Here is a 20,506-nt window from a genome sequence, read left to right as displayed (position 1 = left end):
CACACATTATTCAATAAAATAATATTACACGTAAATTCAAAAACATTTTCTTGATTTTTAACCACACATTCTGCATCAATTTACTATTTAAAATGCATTATTTCCCCCAAAACGTGGCTCTAACAAGGGCATAAAATCAGCACATGTAGTAGCAGCCTTGAAATTTCTTTCATAGCAAGTTTTGCTTGAATTGTCTTCTTCTTTTTTTTAATAAGTAAAATAAAATTATCTTTGTACCTCTTAAATTCCCAAACATGTTCATGTTTGGCGATATTTTTGGCTTAATGTTTTGCTGCATGATACAAGAGGATAACAAAGGAAAGATTCAATAACATTGCAATTTATTTCACTCTGTGCAAAACCTCATTTTTCAACTCGGATTAATTGTTTCTTTGGACAAAATAAGTGGGATTCACTATAAATATGTATGCAGTGGCTAAACAAGGCCTGTTTTGCTCAAACAGTCAAGCCGAAACACTTACAATCAATAGATCATTGGTGATCTCGTTCAGGAGTCCGTTGAGCATGTGCTTCTCCACATCCTTTATGATAAAGTCCTGTTCAGGGTACGCAAACATCATGTCATCCCATCCAAAATCCCACGCACTGTTAACATCTAAATCCCTGTTATGGATGTCTCTGTCAAGCATTTTATACAGGTAGTCTGCTACATCACATTCGTCATTCCCATTGTCCACGTAGATCTTTAACATTTCGAAGTCTTTGTAGAGTTGCTTTACCAAATCATCAAAGGACCTTACTTTTGGATGACTGATTGAAGTTGTAGTATAGGGATGCACTGTGACTTCTTGTCTCCATGCTTTTCTTTTCATTACTTCGTATCCACAATCCAATATGAGCTTCATGTTTGCATCTTCACCATTGTGATCACCAGCGCGAATAAAGCTTTCAGATAAATCGAGCTTGTAAAGTGTTTCTGCCGCATTTAGAAATGACTGACTTTTGATTAGCATCACTTTGAGATACTTTTCAGATTCTGTAAGTTGGTCTTGACTCGCGGGACTTTTCTTGTACTCATGCTGGGAAAAGTTGCATAATTCCAAGCCTGCTTCACGGACTCCTGCAGTGTCTACTGTTATAAATTAATCATCAGTACATTAGATGTGCCATCACTAGTGGAACTCATTTTTATACAGGATCTCCAAATATTACTATGCTGGAAGCACAGGAGTGTTTGCGAAGATAAATATGGTCAAAATTTACAAAAGGCCTCTTATGGTAAATTACATGGTCTTCTTATGGTTTCAGAGGTTATTGGCTTGAGGAAATGATTGTCTTCTAGTTGAATCAAAGAATCTGCATATACTGTTTTCCCCCCCTTGATGATCTTAAATATGGATGGGGTTTGAAGTTCTTTCAGTGAAGTAAAATATGGGGGTTGACTTGAGGATAAAGAAGAGAGACTAATAACTTTGGGATTTTTTTTTGGGGGGGGGGGGGGGGGTGCTTATTTGACATCGGAATTGATGACTCCACAAAAAATGAAACTCATAGAATTAGACACTTACCAGTTGATTGAATGCATTCTTTGAATTCATGCGCTTCGGTAAAAGCATATGGCTGATCTCCACTCTGGTAATCATCAATAACCTTGACTGACTTCGGGGCTAAATCTTGACACTGTAAGGCCAACAAAACATACTTTTATGTTATTCTCCCTAAAGCATATTTATATACATGAACTCAATTTTTATTGTCTAGGTTATTCTATTCACTTACCCTGTCATTTGGAGTTAGCATGTCCAGACATTTCTGAGTTTGGCATTCATCTGCAACAGAATTGTTTAAAATGGTAGTTTGTCCAGCATCATTTTGCAACTTATCTGACTCTTTAAGCGGTTCATTTATTCTTTCTGAATCTTTACATCTAATAATGGCTACTTCTTCTTCCTTGAGCTGGTCTGGCTTCTGCTGTTTCACTCGTAACATGACAGTTGAATGTTTCAGTGGTCTTGTAGAGTGATTCCCCATTCCATTTCTTCTAGTCATCACTACATCTATCTTCGGATGCTTCTCATTTCTACGAATTTGCACAGCCTTCTGTGTGGCTACTACATCCATAGGCTTCTCTTTTGCAAGCAGAGGAGTGCTACCCCCTTCTTTCTGCATCTCATTTTCTAGTTCTTTGGTAGATGAGTTTTGACTTTGGAGGTCATTCATGGAAATTTTCAGATTGACCGTGGAGTTATAAGAGGCGGTAATTCGGGAATCATACTGTTGTCTGCTGTTTGGTGAATCTTTCAGGGACACCTTTTCCAATTGTTTGATAGATTTTCTGTTAGCTGGTGTAGCCTTAGCATTTGATTGTTTCTTTTGCAAACTTGTTACTTTGCTCTTGGGTTTAGATGCAATCATGCGTTCCACTTGATGCCCTTTAAGATTTTTGGGCTGCAAATTTTGTTTCAGAAGCTGTTGCCCACTTTTTTCTGCTTGACTCTTGTTCTCTGAACGATCAGGTTTGGTAGGCACCGGCACTTGATGCAGTTCTTGGTCATCCTGCAGCTTTTGTGGATTACTTCGGAGGACCTCATTTGCACTGCTTTTTGGCAGGTGATCTACGATTACCTTGGACTCGATGTTTTCTTGTGCTATTTCAGCTTCTGGTTTTCTGACTTTTTGTTGTGGCTTCTGCTGCAGCTCAGTGTTTGAGATTGAATTGCTTCCTCGTGTGTCAGCCATTTTCCTTTCTCTGTATTTTGTAACATTCTCTTGTGTCTTGCTCTCCTGGAAATTCTGAAATCCCGGAACTTGATTTGGTTCACTGATGCGATTTCTCTGCTTGTTCATTGCAATGGTCTCTGTTTTTGGGCCTGACTGTGCATCCACACCAACTGCTTGTATCTTCATGTCTTGTCGCGGTGGATTTTTACCAGAAATTACCGTTTCAGATTTGCCACTTGAAGTTACTTGATTCTTCTCTATTTCAACATCAAATTTAGCATCCCTGGTTGCTGGTGCATGGTTGGTTTGAATCAACTTTTTATTAGTACTAAGAGGTGATCCGTTCTTACCGTCCCTATCGAGTGGTTGAGGCAACTTTGAATTTTTGTTTGAGATTTTCCCTTCCTTCTTTTTTTGGCTTGAATCTTTTTGCACACACTTGGAATCTTCCTTTTGAGGAAGTTCTTCGAGTCCCATAAGTTTTGCAATGACATTTGACATTCTCCCTTTGTCTTGTGTACACTGTGGTGAACCTGGGTGAATTTTGGGCTTCACATATGCAGAACGAGAATCAAAATCTGGAACACAGCTAGCGGACCTCTTATGTGGAGCTATCTTTGAGCTACTTAAAACTTGTTTAGGGCTTTCAGCTGGATATGTTAAGACCATCAGTTGCTGCGTAAAATCATTCTGGCTAGAATCTCTTGAAACATACGAGTTCTTGTCGTGTTTATCAAAAGAGAACCTTGGCCTATCCAGTATCCTCTTGTCAACTATGTTATCGTTGTTATCTTCATCGTCTTCATCCTCATCAAGTAGCTTAATACGACTTTTTTGTTGAGGGCTGATCATGTATTCTGAAGCTTCCTGCAGGTTTACGAGCATTTTCAAGGATTCTTCCAAGTCCATTGCCCCTTTCAACAGTTCTTTCCCAACTTGTATGGAGTTCCTATCGAAATTATGGCCATTGGAACAAGCTCTTAGAATCTGATTCAGCTTCTGTATTCCTTTTGATATTTCTGTTATATGAATGTGAGAGACAGTAGGGAACTGATTGGTTGAAAGACCCTGCTTATTGCTTATTTTCATCTTTCCAGTGTCTACTGATCTGCGACCAAATCGATTGAAAAAATTCACCAGTGGATTATTGCTTGAAGAGGTGATTTTGAGTTTCCCACCATTTTCAAGCGCAAAAGCTATGGCCGTTGAGAGATCTCCTGCTTGTCTAGAGCCATGGCCTCTGTCAGAGAGAACAATTTGTTTTGAAGATTCATCATTACTGATTGCTCTGCTGCCTGCATTAGACTTTCTGAACGTGTTTCCTGTTCTGGAACTAGCCTGCTGGGAAATATGGCATGGCAATTGAATGAATTAGTCCTTGTATGTCAAGAATTTAGCTTCCCAGAATGATGTGCAATTTTCTATCGTTAGAAAAATGAGACTTACAGATTGTGAGGCCTTTATTTGCCGACCGCCACTGTAAGTTTGCCCACGATTTACATACGTAGCTGTCATGTCGAGACATGATAGCACAGGAGAAAAAGGAAAGAATATTTGTGAGAATTCACGTGCACACACAATAACACGGTAAAACAAAGAAATTGATTACACGTTTGTCATTTGTCCAACGGCCAACCTGACCTCCAGATTTGTATATATATTGTATGCAGGCACTATAATCCTAAGGTCCAAATGACACCATCCTTACATACCAATTAATAACCTTTATTTCCTTTTTGAAACCCACCTCGGGAAACAATTCGCCTCTCAGTGCAGACTATCAGATTTAAATTTTAAGAGTATGAATATCAGCAAAAAAGCACGTCTTCTTCTATGGTTTGTTTGGTAGATTAGACAGCACTTGACGGGGTTAAATATGAAAAATAAGCGTATGAATATCAGCAAAAAAGCACGTCTTCTTCTATGGTTTGTTTGGTAGATTAGACAGCACTTGACTGGATTAAATATGAAAAATAAGCGAGATTCTTGTATGTTACTGTAGTACGAAGTACCGTCTAGTCTTACGTAACAACTAAAAAACATAGTCTTGTTCTTGGGATGCCTTTGCAGAAATATTCTGAACAGAAAGATTTAGGATTTACTTGGAACTCGAAAGGAGCCAACGCTGTCACCTCAGCCCTCATGTGATATTCCTAGTTTTTTTACACCCGTGAGAGAGATATGCCAAGAGAGGTATGGAAAAAGGAATAGGACCAATGAACAAGACTACAATAATTAATGACACGAATGAAAAAGGAATAGGACCAATGAACAAGACAACAATAATTAATGACACGAACAGTTTCTTTAATTCGTTTACTGATATGTTTTTCAGTGAAGTCCTACCAGTATTACTACTAAGTGTTTCTTCAAAAGCAATTTAACAAGAATATTGCCCAATCAAGTCATGGAATTAGTCCTTGAAATCAATCATGAATCATTCTACTTTTATTGAACATGTTAAAGAACATAATTCTTGTCTGTAATCATACTGGAAATAATCATGTTACCTGTAGACATTTGGTTGGAATGTTGGCCCGAATTTTGAGTTGCAGCCATCCGTTCTTTACGCAGACGAAGATCATGCAGTAACTTCTGCGCGAAATCTGATTTTGACGCCATGTTAATTGTTTCCCGAGCCCAGAAATTTCAAGGCCACGCTCAAAAATCTGTGTTTGTTGGCTATTTCTGGAATGAAAAACTCAAATAGAAACTAGAAATAAGTTTGAGAGACGTGGAAATGGAGAATATCCTTAGATTGTGTTGGAGGTTAGATCTTTGTACATGTAAGAAGGAATTGTATTGTTCTTTATCACTTTGGTGGGAGGGTACTTTCAGTGTTGGGTAAGATGGACAGCGGGGAAAAAGGATAATCAAAATGGTGATGGGAATTTTTACTCTGAAAGTTTGTCGTGAAAGTTACATCTCTCTCTCTCTCTCTCTCTCTCTCTCTCGCGCTCTCTGTGTGTCGGGTCAGTGGATGCTATATGTAAAAATGCTTGCTTTTATTTCACTCCAAGCAATGACACTAAGGTCTCAACTTTGAATAGCTTCATTTGCAGACGTAAATTAAACGGTAACATAATTTGTCTTTGGATATTTGCCTTGTTCACACTGAAAGACTGACAGTAGTTTAAGAAATTTAACGTTAAAATTACCTCAGATTCCAGTTCCCATTCTGCAGAAATAGGGTTGGCACGCTTGGGTGAACTTGGAGCACCGTTGTCCGTGGATAAGAAGTAGAGCAACATTAGGTGTGGGTTTGTCTTTATGGGCAAACGGCACTTTAACACCCTTTTGTCTATAAAAGTATGTACTCCCCACTCTTAAAAAGTTTGAGATAGACTACGTTGAGAAAAATATTGCACACACTTTATTGACGGCACTTCAACCATAGAAACAGAGATTTTGGTCATTTTATTTAGTCTTATTGCATTAATGACATGTTCGGTAGTAATTATGAGAATTGATTTTTTATCGTTAGAGAGAAAAGTGGATCTCAGAGTGAAGAAGTAAAAAACGACAATTAGAATAATGAAATAATGGTAAAAAAAATTTTGATTTTCTTTGGTGAAAAATTGCTACCAAATGGAGACTTAAATTTGAGAAGATGTTGAAAAGTTCATGAAATTATTTAGCAAGAAAAAATAAGGAAAGAAAGGTTCATGGGACAACGAGTGTTAGACCGTTGTGGGTTGTGATCGCTTCGACAAATATGGTTTCTTGCCTTATGTTGATGCTTTAGCGCAGATTTGCGGGAGTTGTGTGCGTTTTACAAGGCAGCGAATTGATGTCACATTGACGTGCATGTGATTGTTGTATTTTGCCAACTTGTGTGAAGAGTTTGCACGAACGTTAGGGAAGGAAGTCATGTAGTATGAGTTTTACTTGATAGCTGCATTGCAGGGGTACGATTTCTCAATACCATAATAAAACTTAAAATTTATATCGATAAAATATAATGTAATACTAATGAATATCATAATATATTATAAATATTGATAATTGTAGTGTAATTATGAATATTAATTATGTAAGCATGTGTTATATATGTGTAATAGTTATATATGTGTTATACTTTACTGATATAAATATTAATAAAACAAAAGAATTGAAGGTTGGCAACGAACCACAAGCATTTGACACGGACCATTTTCACGAGCCAACCCGTGCGACTCGAAGAGCCTGATTGGCCAGCTCAAGCTTGATCCAAGTCTTGAAATTTGGTCTTGGCTTGAGCTTTGAGTCAAGCTGTCTCGAACTTTTTCGGGCCATTTGAGCTGACGGGGCTCATTTGTCATTCTAAATGTATTGTTTTAACATTTGAATGTTATTAAGTCCTTATTTGGTTAGGATTAAAATCAGATTTTTAGTATGTTTTAATAAAAGTTGATGAAATACGTGCTTGAAAAGTTATGTAATCCATAAAATATATGATTAAAATTAATAGTTAATTTTGACTTAGATTAAAGTTTAAATTTTAATTGGTACCAAACAGGGACTAAATTAAAATTTCTTTTATTTATGCGTTAACACATCATTGTATTTTTATTGTGCATGTGATCAAAAGTGCCTTCAATTTATTGGTGACATACATATTAGGTGCTTGCATTGAGAAATATATACACACACTATTTATATATCAATTGAGAAATAATTGTCCTAAACCAAAGATTGGCACTTTGTTTTGATAAGGTTTGTTAAGAACTTCTACCAATTTGGGTATGAAACTTGTCTTGACCTCGACGAGAGGATCTTAAGAGTGGTGACACTAGTATTAGATATAAATTATAACTTCAGTTGCATTTATGCTTATATTCTATGGTAATAACTTATATAGATCCAAGAGATGTGGTTTAGTCAAATAAGAGATTTTCTATTGTATCGAGTTAATATTACTCTATTGTACTCCTATATAATGCAATACGCTGATGGAATAATTGAGTTTTCTTATTCTCTTTAATTACATGGTATCATAGCCTAAACATCTCTCTTTCTATGTATTATTACACTAGCCAACCTCGCAACCTCGGCCACTTCCTTTTTTAGCCAATTTTGCAACCGTTGCCTCATCTCTTTCTGCTTTGCAATTCAGACTCCTCTCAAACTGACCACAACCAACTACCTCACTTGAAAAAAATTTCCAAACCTTACTCAACGGATATGATCCTATAGGGTATGTTGATGGTACATATCCTTGCCCACTAGCCATCGTCATAACTAATGGCACCACTATGGCCAACACAGCCTTTGCACATTAGATCTGTTGATCCCAAAAAATTTCGTCAATAGATCCCCGATCTCATCCTCTCCACACTTGCACACGAAACACTCCGTTAGGAGGCAAAGGCCGTTGATTAAAAAAAAGGTCCGGCGACGTTTGCACTCCAATGGTCAAGTCAACAATCGGATGAAATATAAGAAGAGTGCAAGAGTTGAGAGGGGAGAATTGGCTAGAGTTGTGAAAACATACCTTAATTGTATGATGAAACCCCATATATATAGAACATGAAGATGGGTCGAGTGCGTTAATGGGCATCGTCCAAGTTCAATAGAAAGGCTCAATATGCAACAATTTTATAGGCATAACTTCTTAATGATCTTGTCAGATTCCTTTTTCCATATATAATCCCATTTGTTTCCTCCTCCAAAGCCTGTCATGATGATTGGACTGCTCTTGCAACAACTTATGCTAGACCATCTCATGCTTGTGTCATGCACATCAAGAGTCGTGTATTTAATTTTACAAAAAGCTCTAAAACCATTACCGAATGCCTCCAGCAAGTCGAAAGCAAGACACGTGAACTTACTGTTATGTATGCAACAATTCATGGCGAAGATCTTGTACTCAAAATTCTCCATGAGCTGCTCATGGAATTCAATGATATAGCCTTTGCTGTCCAAGCTTGAGAATCCCCAATCTCCCTTGATGAATTGCACAAGAAGTTTATTAGCTTTGAATCCCATATCGAGTCCTCCACTATGACTACCTTATATTGTCCCTCTTTTACATTTTATTTCTTTAAATCCATCTCATCTTTCTACCAACTGTACCCGACGGGTACCCAGTGACGGACACTGACATTTTGAGATGGGTGCAAAATCTAACTTGCAAAAAAGTTGTGATATAAAGTATTCAATATTTTATTACAATCATTCTCTAATCGTTCTTTTACTTTAACAACGTTCCATGAGTACATCATTTTCAATATTTTCAAATACATCATTCTCAATATATGCAATCAAACTATTATTCAATCATTGATCTTTGATTCGATTGTGCAAACTATTCTTGAAATAAGTTAATACAGTAAATGACTACTTGACTATAACAGTAGCCATGAGAAGAATTAATGTTAATGTTACAAGCTTGTAGATTAATGGAAACACTTCATACTTATTTTTCACAATCAACTTTTGTGCACGATCACTAAGGCCCTATAGTCCTTTAAAATCTTCATCGGTGCGCATGTCAAGAATATATGTATACAATTAATCATCAAGTTTTGAGATATCTGTTGAGTTAAAATCTCCCTCACATAGTCAAATCAATTTGTTTTTGTTAAAAGCAACAAGTGAATTATTTGGACATGGACACGCAATACAAGGGAGTAATTCATTATTTAACTAAAACGTTTAGCTTTGTTAATGTAGAAATATTTGTCTTAAAGGATGGAAAGCAATTTGATTATGCTGAATATTCGAAACGTAGAAAACACTAAAGCGCGCAGCAGACTCCAGCATTAGATTCTAATTAGTTGGAATTTTGATTGGGAAATGAAGATTTGTAGTAGATGTGGTGAGGGAGATGAGAGGGATTTGAAGAATTAAAGAATTAGAAGGGTCAAATAGTTTTGGACCTTTGGTAAAAAGGGTGAGGAGAGACAAGTGAGTCACGAGAAAGGAAAGAAAATGATAAGATGTGTGAATTTTTCAAAAAAGTAAAAAAAAAAGAAAAGAAAAAGAAAAAAAGAAATTCGAATTTTTTAAGTTGGGGGGATCACGTGACCCCCCATGCCCCACTCCCCTAAATTAACCATCTTCTAATGCCTCAAATAGGTACCAATCCAATACAAATCTTAAGTGACGATACTGTGGCTATTGCCAATGTCAAATTGCCCGCCAGCGCTCATCTCTTGCAAGCTACTCCACTCAGCGGGGATCATCTCATGAATCGCCTCAGTGGCTACCCTTTCCTCCTCCTAGTCTACTCCCTCACTCATTTCACCCGTCTCCTCAACTCATTCTACCACCATGCTATTACAGCTTACTCCTCGTTGAGTTCTATTTTACTTATCTCAGCATGTTATTACAAATGATCGATCTTCAAAAACTTTCATTCTATTTTTCTTATCCTTGTTAGATGAGCTCGTGATTAGTGATGAAAACATCCTGCCAATAACTGACTTTGGTTGTATCTTTCTCCAAACGCCAATGGGTCACTAAACTTAGGCTATAATATGCTTGAAAGCATTATGCCATTGTATGGCATAAATTAAAATCTATATTTTAATATAAATAAAATCAACAATAGATTTTAACAACATAGTTCATGAAATTTTTAACTTTTTAACTACACATTTCATCACCTTTTATCAAAATCTATTAAAAAATTGATTTTAATCGCCCAACAAATGAGCTCTATAAGTCAAAGTCAATTTATTTATTTATTTATTTTTACTCTTTCACAAACACGCATAGTCCTTACTTGGTTTAGTTAAGTTGATAAAAATAAGTCAATATCAATAATTAATTTGAATCATAGACATTATGGAACTTGCAACTTTTATCAAAATTTACTGAAAATATGATTTTTAGCAAAACCAAACGGGAGTCTAGTTTCAATTTGTCATATATCAGGATGAGGATCGGAATTAACTTCTTGAAGAGGGAAAAACTGTAGCTTGTTCTAAATAAGTTACTACACTTTAAGTTTTGTTTCATTGCAATCACTGGTTAGTCTATTTTTAAAAATAATGATAAATTTAACGTGTTAAACGGTCATACATCTTGCCATAGTAGAGTATGACTATTTTTAAAACTTGTGAATTAATTCTAATATACGTAGGCGATTCACTCGGGAGAGTAAACAAAACTACCAACACAATTTTATAGTTAGGTAACTAATTTTAACCGAACTAAAGTTCAGTGACCAATATGAAATAACTTTTAAAATTGAATAATTAATTTGAAATAAATTAGAGTTTAATTATCATATGATGACCCACGAGTTAAGTGGGCCAACCAGACCTTTTATCGCTTTTTTGAGTGCTCTCCAAGCCACGAACATTCCTTGCGTACCAATACCAAATTACATTAAGCCCATGTTTGGTTATGATTAAAATATAATTTTAATCTAAATCAAAGTTGAATAATTAATAATAATCACATCTTTCATGGATTTCACAACTTTTCAAAAACTTTCATCACAATTTACCAAAAAATCTAATTTTAATCTAGACCAAACATTATTTAAGCCTTTGTTTGGGCCTCATTTTTAGGAAAATAATGCATTTTTTAAATAGTGATTGATGGAGAATGTGTGTTTAAAAATTAAGAAAAAGTTTTGACTTTGCGTGTAATATTATTTTATTAAAAAATATGTAATTGAAAATGAGTTTTGAAAAAATGAACTTTTAGAATAATGAAGCTCAAATAGGACTGTTAACGAGCTCAGCTGAGCCGGCTAGCGAGCTGAACGGGTAAAATGAGCGAGTTTTTTTGGAATCTGAATCAAGCAGAGCTAAGCAAAAACTCGGCCAAAAAAATTCCGAGCCGAGCATGCCGACTTTTTTTCTTTTGGTTCTTTTTTTAATAAGTAAGACAACATAGCTGCTGCCTTTTACCTTAAAAGACAACAGTTGTGTTGCCTTAGTAGGCGGCCAGCTGCAACTGCCTTTTAAGACAACATTTTGCTGAGGAGGCAAACGAGTGAGTAGGAACTTTCTGCTTTTATTTTTTTAAGGCCTTGGGCCAACTAGGGCTCGGCCCGTCCTTCCAAAATGGGGCTTGGCCTAAAACCTTGAGTCAGACAGGTTCGAGCTTTTTTCAGGGTCGAGTCATGGGCGGCCCGAGTCAGCGAGTCGAATTGCTGTGCCTCGGCTCAAACAAGATGTAAGTCCTTGTTTAGTTTTCAATAAAATTTTAATGCATTTTTTCTACATTATTTTCAATCACACATTTTTTAATAAAATATTATTATACGTAAATAAAAATCTTTTCATTCTTTTTTAACTACACATTCTTCCAAAATTTACAATTCCAAAATACATTTGACCTAAATTTCTCATTATAGCCTCTGTCCATTATTGGTAAATGACATCGCACGTAGAAATTAAAATAAACAAAAGTATTCTTTGAAATATACAATATTTTTTGGTCATGTTCAGAAGTAGATTATTCCCAGTGAAAAGTGTTTTTAAAAAGAAATGTGTGATTAGAAAAATAAAAATAGGCGTATCATTGGAATGGTTTTTTAAATGATTTGGGAAGACAATCTCCCCAAAAAGGCTCAATCTGAGCGTTCGATAAAAAAATTAGTATCTTTATTAAGTTCTACAAAAGTTGTGGTTCAAAAATAGTAATTGCTAATGTAGTTGAAATTAATGTTTAAATTCAATTTAATAAAAATATTACTTTTAATGTTTAAGGAACAAAAACAATATTATCTGTATATATAGCTTCCGTTTGGCTTTCATTTTCATTTTCCTTCTCATTCTTTTTCTCTCTCTTATTTTCAACCACACAATCTTCCATAAAATAATATTACACGCAAATAAAAAGCTTTTTATTCTTTTTCAACCACACATTTTTCAAAAAAATACTATTTCATTTATTAAAACTTGAAAAGAATGGGGGCCAAACGAGGGCAAAGTACGGCTCTATTTGAGCTCCATTATAAGTAGATTTTTGGGAAAAAAATGTATTTTGTAATAATATTTTTTTAAAGAATATGTTGAAAAATGTTTGATTGAAATGAGTCAAATCACTGTTGAAAAATGTATTTTGACGAAAAAATGGCGTTCAAACAAGGGGCTAAATTTTTTGTTAAGATTGTAGTACTATAAAAAGTTTATTTATTAATTTTTTTTATTTCTTTTAATTAAAAGATTATGATTCATTGATTCCTATTATACATTATTCCATTGGTTTGATCGAATTGAAAATTAAGATATTTTAATATCCATTACTTATGTGTATTTAGTCTTGTAAGGTGATACTTCTTGATTCACATAGAATTCCATGTGTCCCATGCTATTCGGGTTAGAGCCATCAAAAATTTCCTCTCCCCTTATCGTACTACAACTTGGAAGTTTTCATAAACTGCTCAAGGTCGAGCCCTATAATTTGACGACGGACTTAAAAAATCACCTACAAACACTTTACGCCATTCACATCATCGTTTATTTGGTAAAATAATATTTTTAATTACAACAAAGATCATCAATTTTTATTCAGTGTTGCACTTAAACACTAACCTTTCCGTCTCACACATTAATTTCTAGCTCTTGTTTAAATTTGATTATTTGATAAGTGATTATTTGAAAGAGGGAAGGTGTGATTAAAAGTATGAAAAAATATAAAAAAAATGTAAGTTTTTTTTTAAAAAAAAAAATATAATTAATTTTCTTTTAATAATGTTTTTTTGAATTTCGCCCTTAGAAAAATATGAGAGTCGTTTCAGAACTCGGGATATCGTTTCACACATGCAGAGCCTGCCCGTTTTACATCGAAGATCGAGGTGGTAGCACCTTGGCCCTTGGACTTTATCCTGGGATCTCCAGCTTTTTTCGAAAAATATTGTGCGAATTATGCCGTCCAACAAGTCAAAAAGGAAAGGAATTGTGTCAAAATAAGAGGGCTTGAAATGAAAGAAATAAAATTCCATGAAACGCGTTGCGTACTAAATTACTAATCTCATTCACATCCGAATGGGACAGCTTTCCCACGAATAGGATCCAATCTCAGCCGTCCAATTATGCCGCCCCAACTACTTTTTTGGTTTACCCTAATTCCGAAATCAACGTTTCACGCGTATCCACCGTCAAAATATTTGCTGACCTTTTATTCAGAACCGTCGGATCACTCCACCCTCTCAATAAATTACGATCTTATCTCTTTCATTCTTTTGTATTCATTTCTTCATCCATTTGAAGTTCTGATTTCGATTCAGATCTACTCTAGTTCGTTTCTTTTCTCAAATTTTTGTTATGTTATCCTTGTAGATCGTGAAGTGATCTACGTTCTCAGTATGGCTTCAATAGCTTTGCTGGGATTGATTGTTCGACGAGTGTTTGGTGCCGTCAACGGAGAAAATCTGTGAATCGCTTTGCATCGATGGAGCACGGTTAGATCTGGGCTCAATTCAGCTGACGGATCAATGTAACTCGCAGTTCTGTTGGTAATATACTATGTTTTAAAATTATTTTAGCTTTATTTCTATGTTCATATAATGAATAAGACTTTCATGTTGCTGTCTTGCTTATATTTGTAATCAGCAGATCTGTTGTTGATATCTGCTTTTTATGAAATTATTAATGTTTTTTAGTTTTTTGCAGGATAAAGAAATGGCTTCTACTGACAATTCGTTGCAGTTTACGCTCTTTTTATGGTATCTATACTCGTCATGGTGTCCGAGCAGAGACATCTATTCTTGTTGATGCTCAAGGCCCGAAATCATTTGCGGATGCTGGATGATGGACTTAGAAAGGATAAAAATTCTGTCTACATGGATACAAGGTTCTAACATGTTTAATGGCTTTCATAATTATGATTCATTTAATGTTAATTCGAAAAAATGAGCTAGAAGTAGTTGTGACAAGATATTGAGAAAAGAGAGGCTATGTGTAAGAAAAGAGTGGCTTATGTTCGTCTCGCCGACCTTTGCCATGTCGGGTGCGCTCACATGGCAGGTCAAAAGCTCAATAAAATACATAATATTTTTGATTTTGAGGAGAGATGGTACGGGGATTTTTGCCCGGCTCTCTCCTCCGCGTGTGGTGTCTTTTTATTCTTTTCCTTTCCCTCCTCGTTCTCGTTTCTATTGCTGCGATAATTTTATTTCTGTTTGGTCCTTGAATGGGTTGGGGCCTTTTCCTGTGTTACAAAGATGTCATGAAACCCGTTCAAGGATAAAGCATAATTTATTTTTTTCCCGGAGCAAAGTCACCAGTAAGTCGCCAATGCCAGAATGGGTCTTCTCAAGTATCAACGATTTCCCAAGGTACAATGTTAGATATTTATTAGATAGCATCTGATTGATTAAAAACATTTCAAACTTACAATTGTTTAGCCATTCCATCTCATATTAAAGTTGAGCGGTTAGATAGGAAAGCTATGTCTGCAAAAATTAGGCTTTATTTTGTGTTTCAAGATTTAGCAGTTTTTGATAAAAGTTTGTTAAAATGTGGAGAACATAAACGCTGCTTGTCCCGAGATGTTTTTGATAAACTTTCAGCCATGATATTTTTTATTAAACAAGCTACATATTAACTTGCTTAATATATTGGTATTTTCTTGACCATGTACCAAACTTCTTGCAATCTCATGATTTGAGGGGTAACTTCTCGGAATATCCTTACTATCTTGGATTTTGGGTAAACACTCAATTGAAAGCTTAAGAATTTTTGAATGGTGATCATTTATTTCGTCCATCTATAATTAAATACCATTCCTGAATTTGCCGAAGAATAGAAAGGCTCAAATCAATTTGTTGTCATAATGTTTTGGTGAACGTCAAACATGGTTATTTGGCAAATCCAATTTTACCGGAGATATCATAAATATGTTTCACATGTAATTTACATATGGCAATGTTAACAAAATTATCTTATCTACTATCCCGATCCTGAATTCGTAACGTTCACTATGAAGATCAATCCTGAGCAACTAACAATTTTCGCTTCAATTCAGTTGTATAGTACAAAGTACGAGCGGAATTTATTGCTTGTTGTAGCTTTATTTTTCCTGGTCCTATACATATATGAATCTTATTCGTACTGTTTTTTACCTGGTGTTGAATTTATTTTGTCATTCTTGGGTCATTATCCTGCTGGAGTGTATTGTAGATTTATTGGTATTGACCAGAAGCCTTCTTTCTGTAATGTAATTGAAGGCCATTACGCATGGTATGTAGATGAGGAATGCAGATCTTTTTGATTTATACACTAGATCAGCGTTTCTCCATTTTCCTTCCATGGGAAAATGTTTGCAACTTTTTGTGTCATGTTGGTTTGGATTGCCTCACGGAGTGGAAATACATGAAGATGATCCTGTTTGTTTTTGCTGTTGATCCGCTGCTGCTGCCTCTGCCTCTGCCTCTGCTGCTGCTGCTGCTGCTATTGCTATACTTGATACTTCAAGATGCCTCATCCTTCAAAGCATCTAGAACCTGTGGATTGCGATGAATGTTTGTGATATATCTCATTTAATGCTTGTGCCATGTTCATTCCTTTGTGCTGTCCCTGCAAACTTGCTGAAGGTGCGTGCTGCTGCTGCTTGATATCTATGATTTGGCCAGTCCTGTGTTACAATATGCACAGGCTGATCATCAAAATTCTTCACTCTTGATACTGTTTTAGTGAACTGTTAATCCTATAAACGATGCTATTTGTTGAGTTCCTCATTCACAAACTGGTGGCCATAAATGGTGTTAATGTTCATGACGGTTGTTGATATGGATCTTGTATCGCTTTGCTTCTGCACTATAAGTTGTTTATGTCGATAATTATTCGAGGCGGTTGATCAGTTACAGTTATTTGATGTAGTTCATGGTAATGGTAATGGATTTTTTTAGTGGATTTAATTGCGATTTTTTTAGCGTTTAATGTCTTAATTTATGTTTTTGTAGGTGGACTTGGGATCTATTTCGTTGTGTTTATAGGGATGAACATTAGCCTTGGGAGAAAGTTAAGTGAGGTACATGTCCAAGGCGCTGTTTTAAAACCACTGTAAGTGGGAATACATTTATAATTGTATTTACAAGTAATATATAGTCGAGAAATTTGCGTGTTGAGGTTTTGATTATTTTATGTATTTAGAGGAGAAAATAAGCTATGAATGTTTAGTAGTTTTCCTCATCCCTAAGAACTGTCGACCAAACATACACTGCCTTGAGGCGGGTACCTGCTCGATGCGTATCTCAAATTGCGTTGTCACATTTAGCTTTAAATTTTGAATTTCGGCAGAATTCTGATGTGGAAATCAATTTTGCAACTGAGCTTGGTTTTTCGATTAATTTGGGACGAAAACGGAATTTCAGTGTTGGTCCAGTTAAAATTCTATTAATTTTGCAAACTGCTTTTTTTAATTAATGAATTTTTTAGTTTTATATTAACTGAACTAAGCTCATGTCTTTCCTCGTGTTTTAAAAAATTCATTTTTTATAAATTTATTTTCAACTACATGTTATTTCACTAAATAATTCTGTACTTCATTTTGAGTTTTGAATTCATTTTGAGTTTTGTATTTTGAGTTTTTGTTTTGAAATTGTTGAAAATGCGTTCTTTTTGTTAGTTTCTCAAAACAAAAAAAAATAATTTTTTTTTTTAAAATTTTGAGAATCACCACACCACCACCTCAAAACACAAAAAATAAATAAATAAATAAATAAAAATAAAAAATAAAAAATTTTAATTTTTTTTTTTAAATTTTGAGAATCACCACACCACCTCCTCAAAAAAAAAAAAAAAAAAAAAAAAGGTATTTCCATTTAAAAAAGTTCGTCTGTCAAACAGAAAATTACATAAAAAAGAGGGAATTGGTGAGGCAAATTTAGTATACTGTTGTTCATTTCTATTTTCCTCAAGAACCAAGAAAAACTATGTAAATATACAAAGAGATAATAGATTCATATGCGCACACATAATTTTTATAGAATTTTATAAAATCGTTTTTGAAAACGTTTTCGAAAATTCGTTTTCGAAAACGGGTAAGAGAACACGGTTTTACCGTTTTGAAAAATCGAAAATAGAAAACGACCCGAAAACGGTAAAGAGAACAGGGCCTTACTTTTTCAAAATATATTTTCCTTGAAAATGGGTTGTCAAATTTATTTATTTTTGCAGCAGGGCCACATGTTCGTTTGGCCTATATTAATTTTTGTTTCATTGTATTTCATTTTTTCCTTTCTTATTTTTAACTGCACAATCTTTTATAAAGTAATAAGTAAATCAAAAATTTTCTTCTTTTTCGGCAACTTGTTCTTTAAAAAAAAAAAGAAGCTTATTTCATTCATTTTTATTATCACAAAATGGGTGCTATTTTAATTTGGAATGCCGGATGTTGACCGTGCATAGTTGTATTGCATACGAATTCAAATTCTTGGGTAACCAGCCTAATCATCACCTCTTGAGCGAAACTATGATATGGAGAAAAGTTATTATCTAATCCTCAATAAAAGGGGATGGGGTGCGACATCTATTTTTGATAGGTCAATTTAGTTACATTCGTAGGTGGTTTTGGTGGAAATTACTTGAAAAATGTCTGGTGGGAAAAGATTACCTTCATTAATATTATATCGGTATGTATCACGGGGCATTCTCTCATAATTTTAACTCTGCCATTTGATCAAACCATGATTTGGAAGAAGACTGAATGAAGTGTGTGTGACACCGTGTGCAATTAGATTGGAAATAACAATGGGACAAATTCCTAGTAGAAGCTTTATAATTTAACTCTGTTCTGATTGGATGGATCCAGAAGCACAAAAATGGGAGTGCGCTCGATTGCTTTTTGCATTTGAGAGGTTGGTGGTTCGAATCCACCTGGATCCGCTATTTTATGGTTGTCAAGAATTGAAATTTTGTGTAGGTTTTTTTATTGGAAAATATAGTATTTAGAAATTTCTTTTACATGTTCTTTTACATTTTGAGTTATAGTTAATGTGTAATTTGCACGACTAAGAGGGGCCAATGGAGAGGCACAATTATGCGTGTTGGAATTTGGAAGAAACTTTTAAAGAAATTTCTTAATTGAAGACTTTCCAACATAATTTGAAGAATTATTAGGAATTAAGTTTGCACTGTATTCATCGAATAATAATTTGATTTTTTATTGACCTATATGAAATGTAGATCAAACTTATTTGTTGTACATTATGTGCTTGTTTTTTCCAATCCGTACGAACTATGAATAGATTTTCAATAGTTTTTTCTGTGCCACATGCATTTAAATATGAATAATACCATCTTATGTCGGTAATGTTGGATATAAGTTTAGATAGCTATTGAGGTTCACCTGTATTGGTGTTAAATAAGTTTAAAATGTTCAAGGATTTTTCCCTTTAGAACTCGAACTATTATTATTTTTGAATTAGAAAACTTGAACTATTATTAGCGAAAAACAATCCTATGCAAAATATGTTATGAAAATAAATATAAAGGGAAAACTGTTGATATCAATTGATTTTATAAGTTGGTTTTTGATCAATCATTTAAGGCAAACTTGTTAGATACATAATTTCTTTAGTCGGATGTGTTCAACTTTACGAGTATATTAACGTAGTTTACTTGGCTTCTCAAAATCAATGAATGAGTGAGGAATTAAGGTAGAAAAAGGAGCTGCTTGGGCTTGGAAATTTTGCAGTCTAATATTAATGGAAAAATAAAGTCATTTGTCCCACGTTGAAAAATAGTTTACTTTAAATTGCTCTAGTTGGAGTAAATGGTTTTGGTCCGTCTTTGGTGGGGGGCCCTATATGTTGGTGGCCCCACAGGCATGTAGCGTCAGTCGAGTTGGGCTCGATTGTTGGTTATGTGTCGTGGGCTTAGGAATCAATCAAATCGTGATAAGTGGATTGTGACACGTGGCACATTATACGTGATTCTGTATCATAGAATGTCATGTGTCAGGTTCTAAGAAGGTGACTGTCAATCCTTTGGTCAAATCTGAACGGGTCTATGAATAATGAGAAATGTTAGGTGAGAGGAGTGAAACCCCTTCGATTAAAAAAAAAAAAAAAAAAAAAAAAAAAAAGAAGTTGAACCTTAACTTTGAAGGTCTTTAGCGTCCCATCTTTAAAGTTTTGTGAGGAGGATATTTTTTAAAATAAATAGACAAAAGATTTTAATGGATGATAATGACAAATTAAGCACTGAAAGTTCCTTTGATCCCATGTTGCAAACCAAATAATTGTATCCAATTGGAAGCTTGAAGAATTCTTATATTCGTTGTTTATTAACTTTAGAATCTGTTTGCCAGCTTTTCCATTTTTGCTTTCACTTGTATAAGAATTTCTTGAGGAAGTTATTTATATCAATTTTCTTTAAGTATTTTTCTATTTAAACCAAGCACTTGCATAATATTATCCAAATATTTTCAAAAACAATTTTTTAATTTCAAAAATAACTTTTAACTTTTTGAAAGTCTTATCAAACATGCCTTTAATCTCGTTAATTTGCTATAGTTTATTAATGAAGCTATTTGGTCCACGATAGGCAATATTCTCTATAAGAATAATTAATACAAAATGTTCTTACATTTTAATGTTAATGTATAAAATATTTATACATTTTTATCTTTTTGACTTTTTACCCTTACTTTCATATTTCATTGCGAAAATTATCATTTTCATATATTTTTCTCAGTTGAAAAGGTTATAAAATGACGAATATACAAACCTATTTAAATGAAGCAAAAATAAAGAAAAGAAAAATAATGAACAAATCGCATCTATTTATCACTTTCTTTTTTAATTATTTAATTGTATTTTTTGAAATTTTTTGGAATATAGTTGCAATTTGTTATTTATTTTTCTTTTCTTTATTTTTGTTTTATTTAAAGAGGGATATATTAATCATTTTACAGCTTTTAATTGAAAAAAATA

General features: G+C 34.3%; 1 protein-coding gene and 1 long non-coding RNA gene across 7 annotated transcripts; one reads left to right on the top strand and one right to left on the bottom strand.

Annotated features, from left to right (window-relative positions):
- Positions 1-322: 322 nt before the first annotated feature.
- LOC111389046 lies at positions 323-5,962 on the bottom strand. Of its 5 annotated transcripts, XM_023013896.1 has the most exons (6): positions 5,841-5,962; positions 5,193-5,370; positions 4,129-4,190; positions 1,741-4,023; positions 1,530-1,641; positions 323-1,093 (listed from the first exon to the last, which is right to left on the bottom strand). In XM_023013896.1, exons 2-6 carry the CDS (start codon positions 5,302-5,304, stop codon positions 465-467), a joined length of 3,198 nt encoding a protein of 1,065 aa, XP_022869664.1. In that variant the 5' UTR covers positions 5,305-5,370; positions 5,841-5,962; the 3' UTR covers positions 323-464. The 5 variants fall into 5 exon arrangements, with proteins under 5 accessions (XP_022869664.1, XP_022869663.1, XP_022869666.1 ...); XM_023013895.1 differs by lacking the exon at positions 5,841-5,962 and having other exon boundaries at positions 5,193-5,832; XM_023013898.1 differs by lacking the exon at positions 5,841-5,962 and having other exon boundaries at positions 323-1,090; positions 5,193-5,832.
- Positions 5,963-13,793: 7,831 nt separating this feature from the next.
- LOC111389053 lies at positions 13,794-16,820 on the top strand. Of its 2 annotated transcripts, none has more exons than XR_002701669.1 (3): positions 13,794-14,083; positions 14,241-16,162; positions 16,532-16,820. It is a non-coding gene; the product is annotated as an uncharacterized LOC111389053 (long non-coding RNA). The 2 variants fall into 2 exon arrangements; XR_002701668.1 differs by having other exon boundaries at positions 14,241-16,454.
- The last annotated feature ends 3,686 nt before the right edge of the window (positions 16,821-20,506 follow it).

The sequence above is a fragment of the Olea europaea genome, unplaced genomic scaffold, assembly GCF_002742605.1.
Source record: "Olea europaea var. sylvestris unplaced genomic scaffold, O_europaea_v1 scaffold555, whole genome shotgun sequence".
Taxonomy (NCBI): domain Eukaryota; kingdom Viridiplantae; phylum Streptophyta; class Magnoliopsida; order Lamiales; family Oleaceae; genus Olea; species Olea europaea.
Note: the sequence above shows the minus strand (reverse complement) of the source record. Positions and strands in the feature narration are given on the sequence as shown.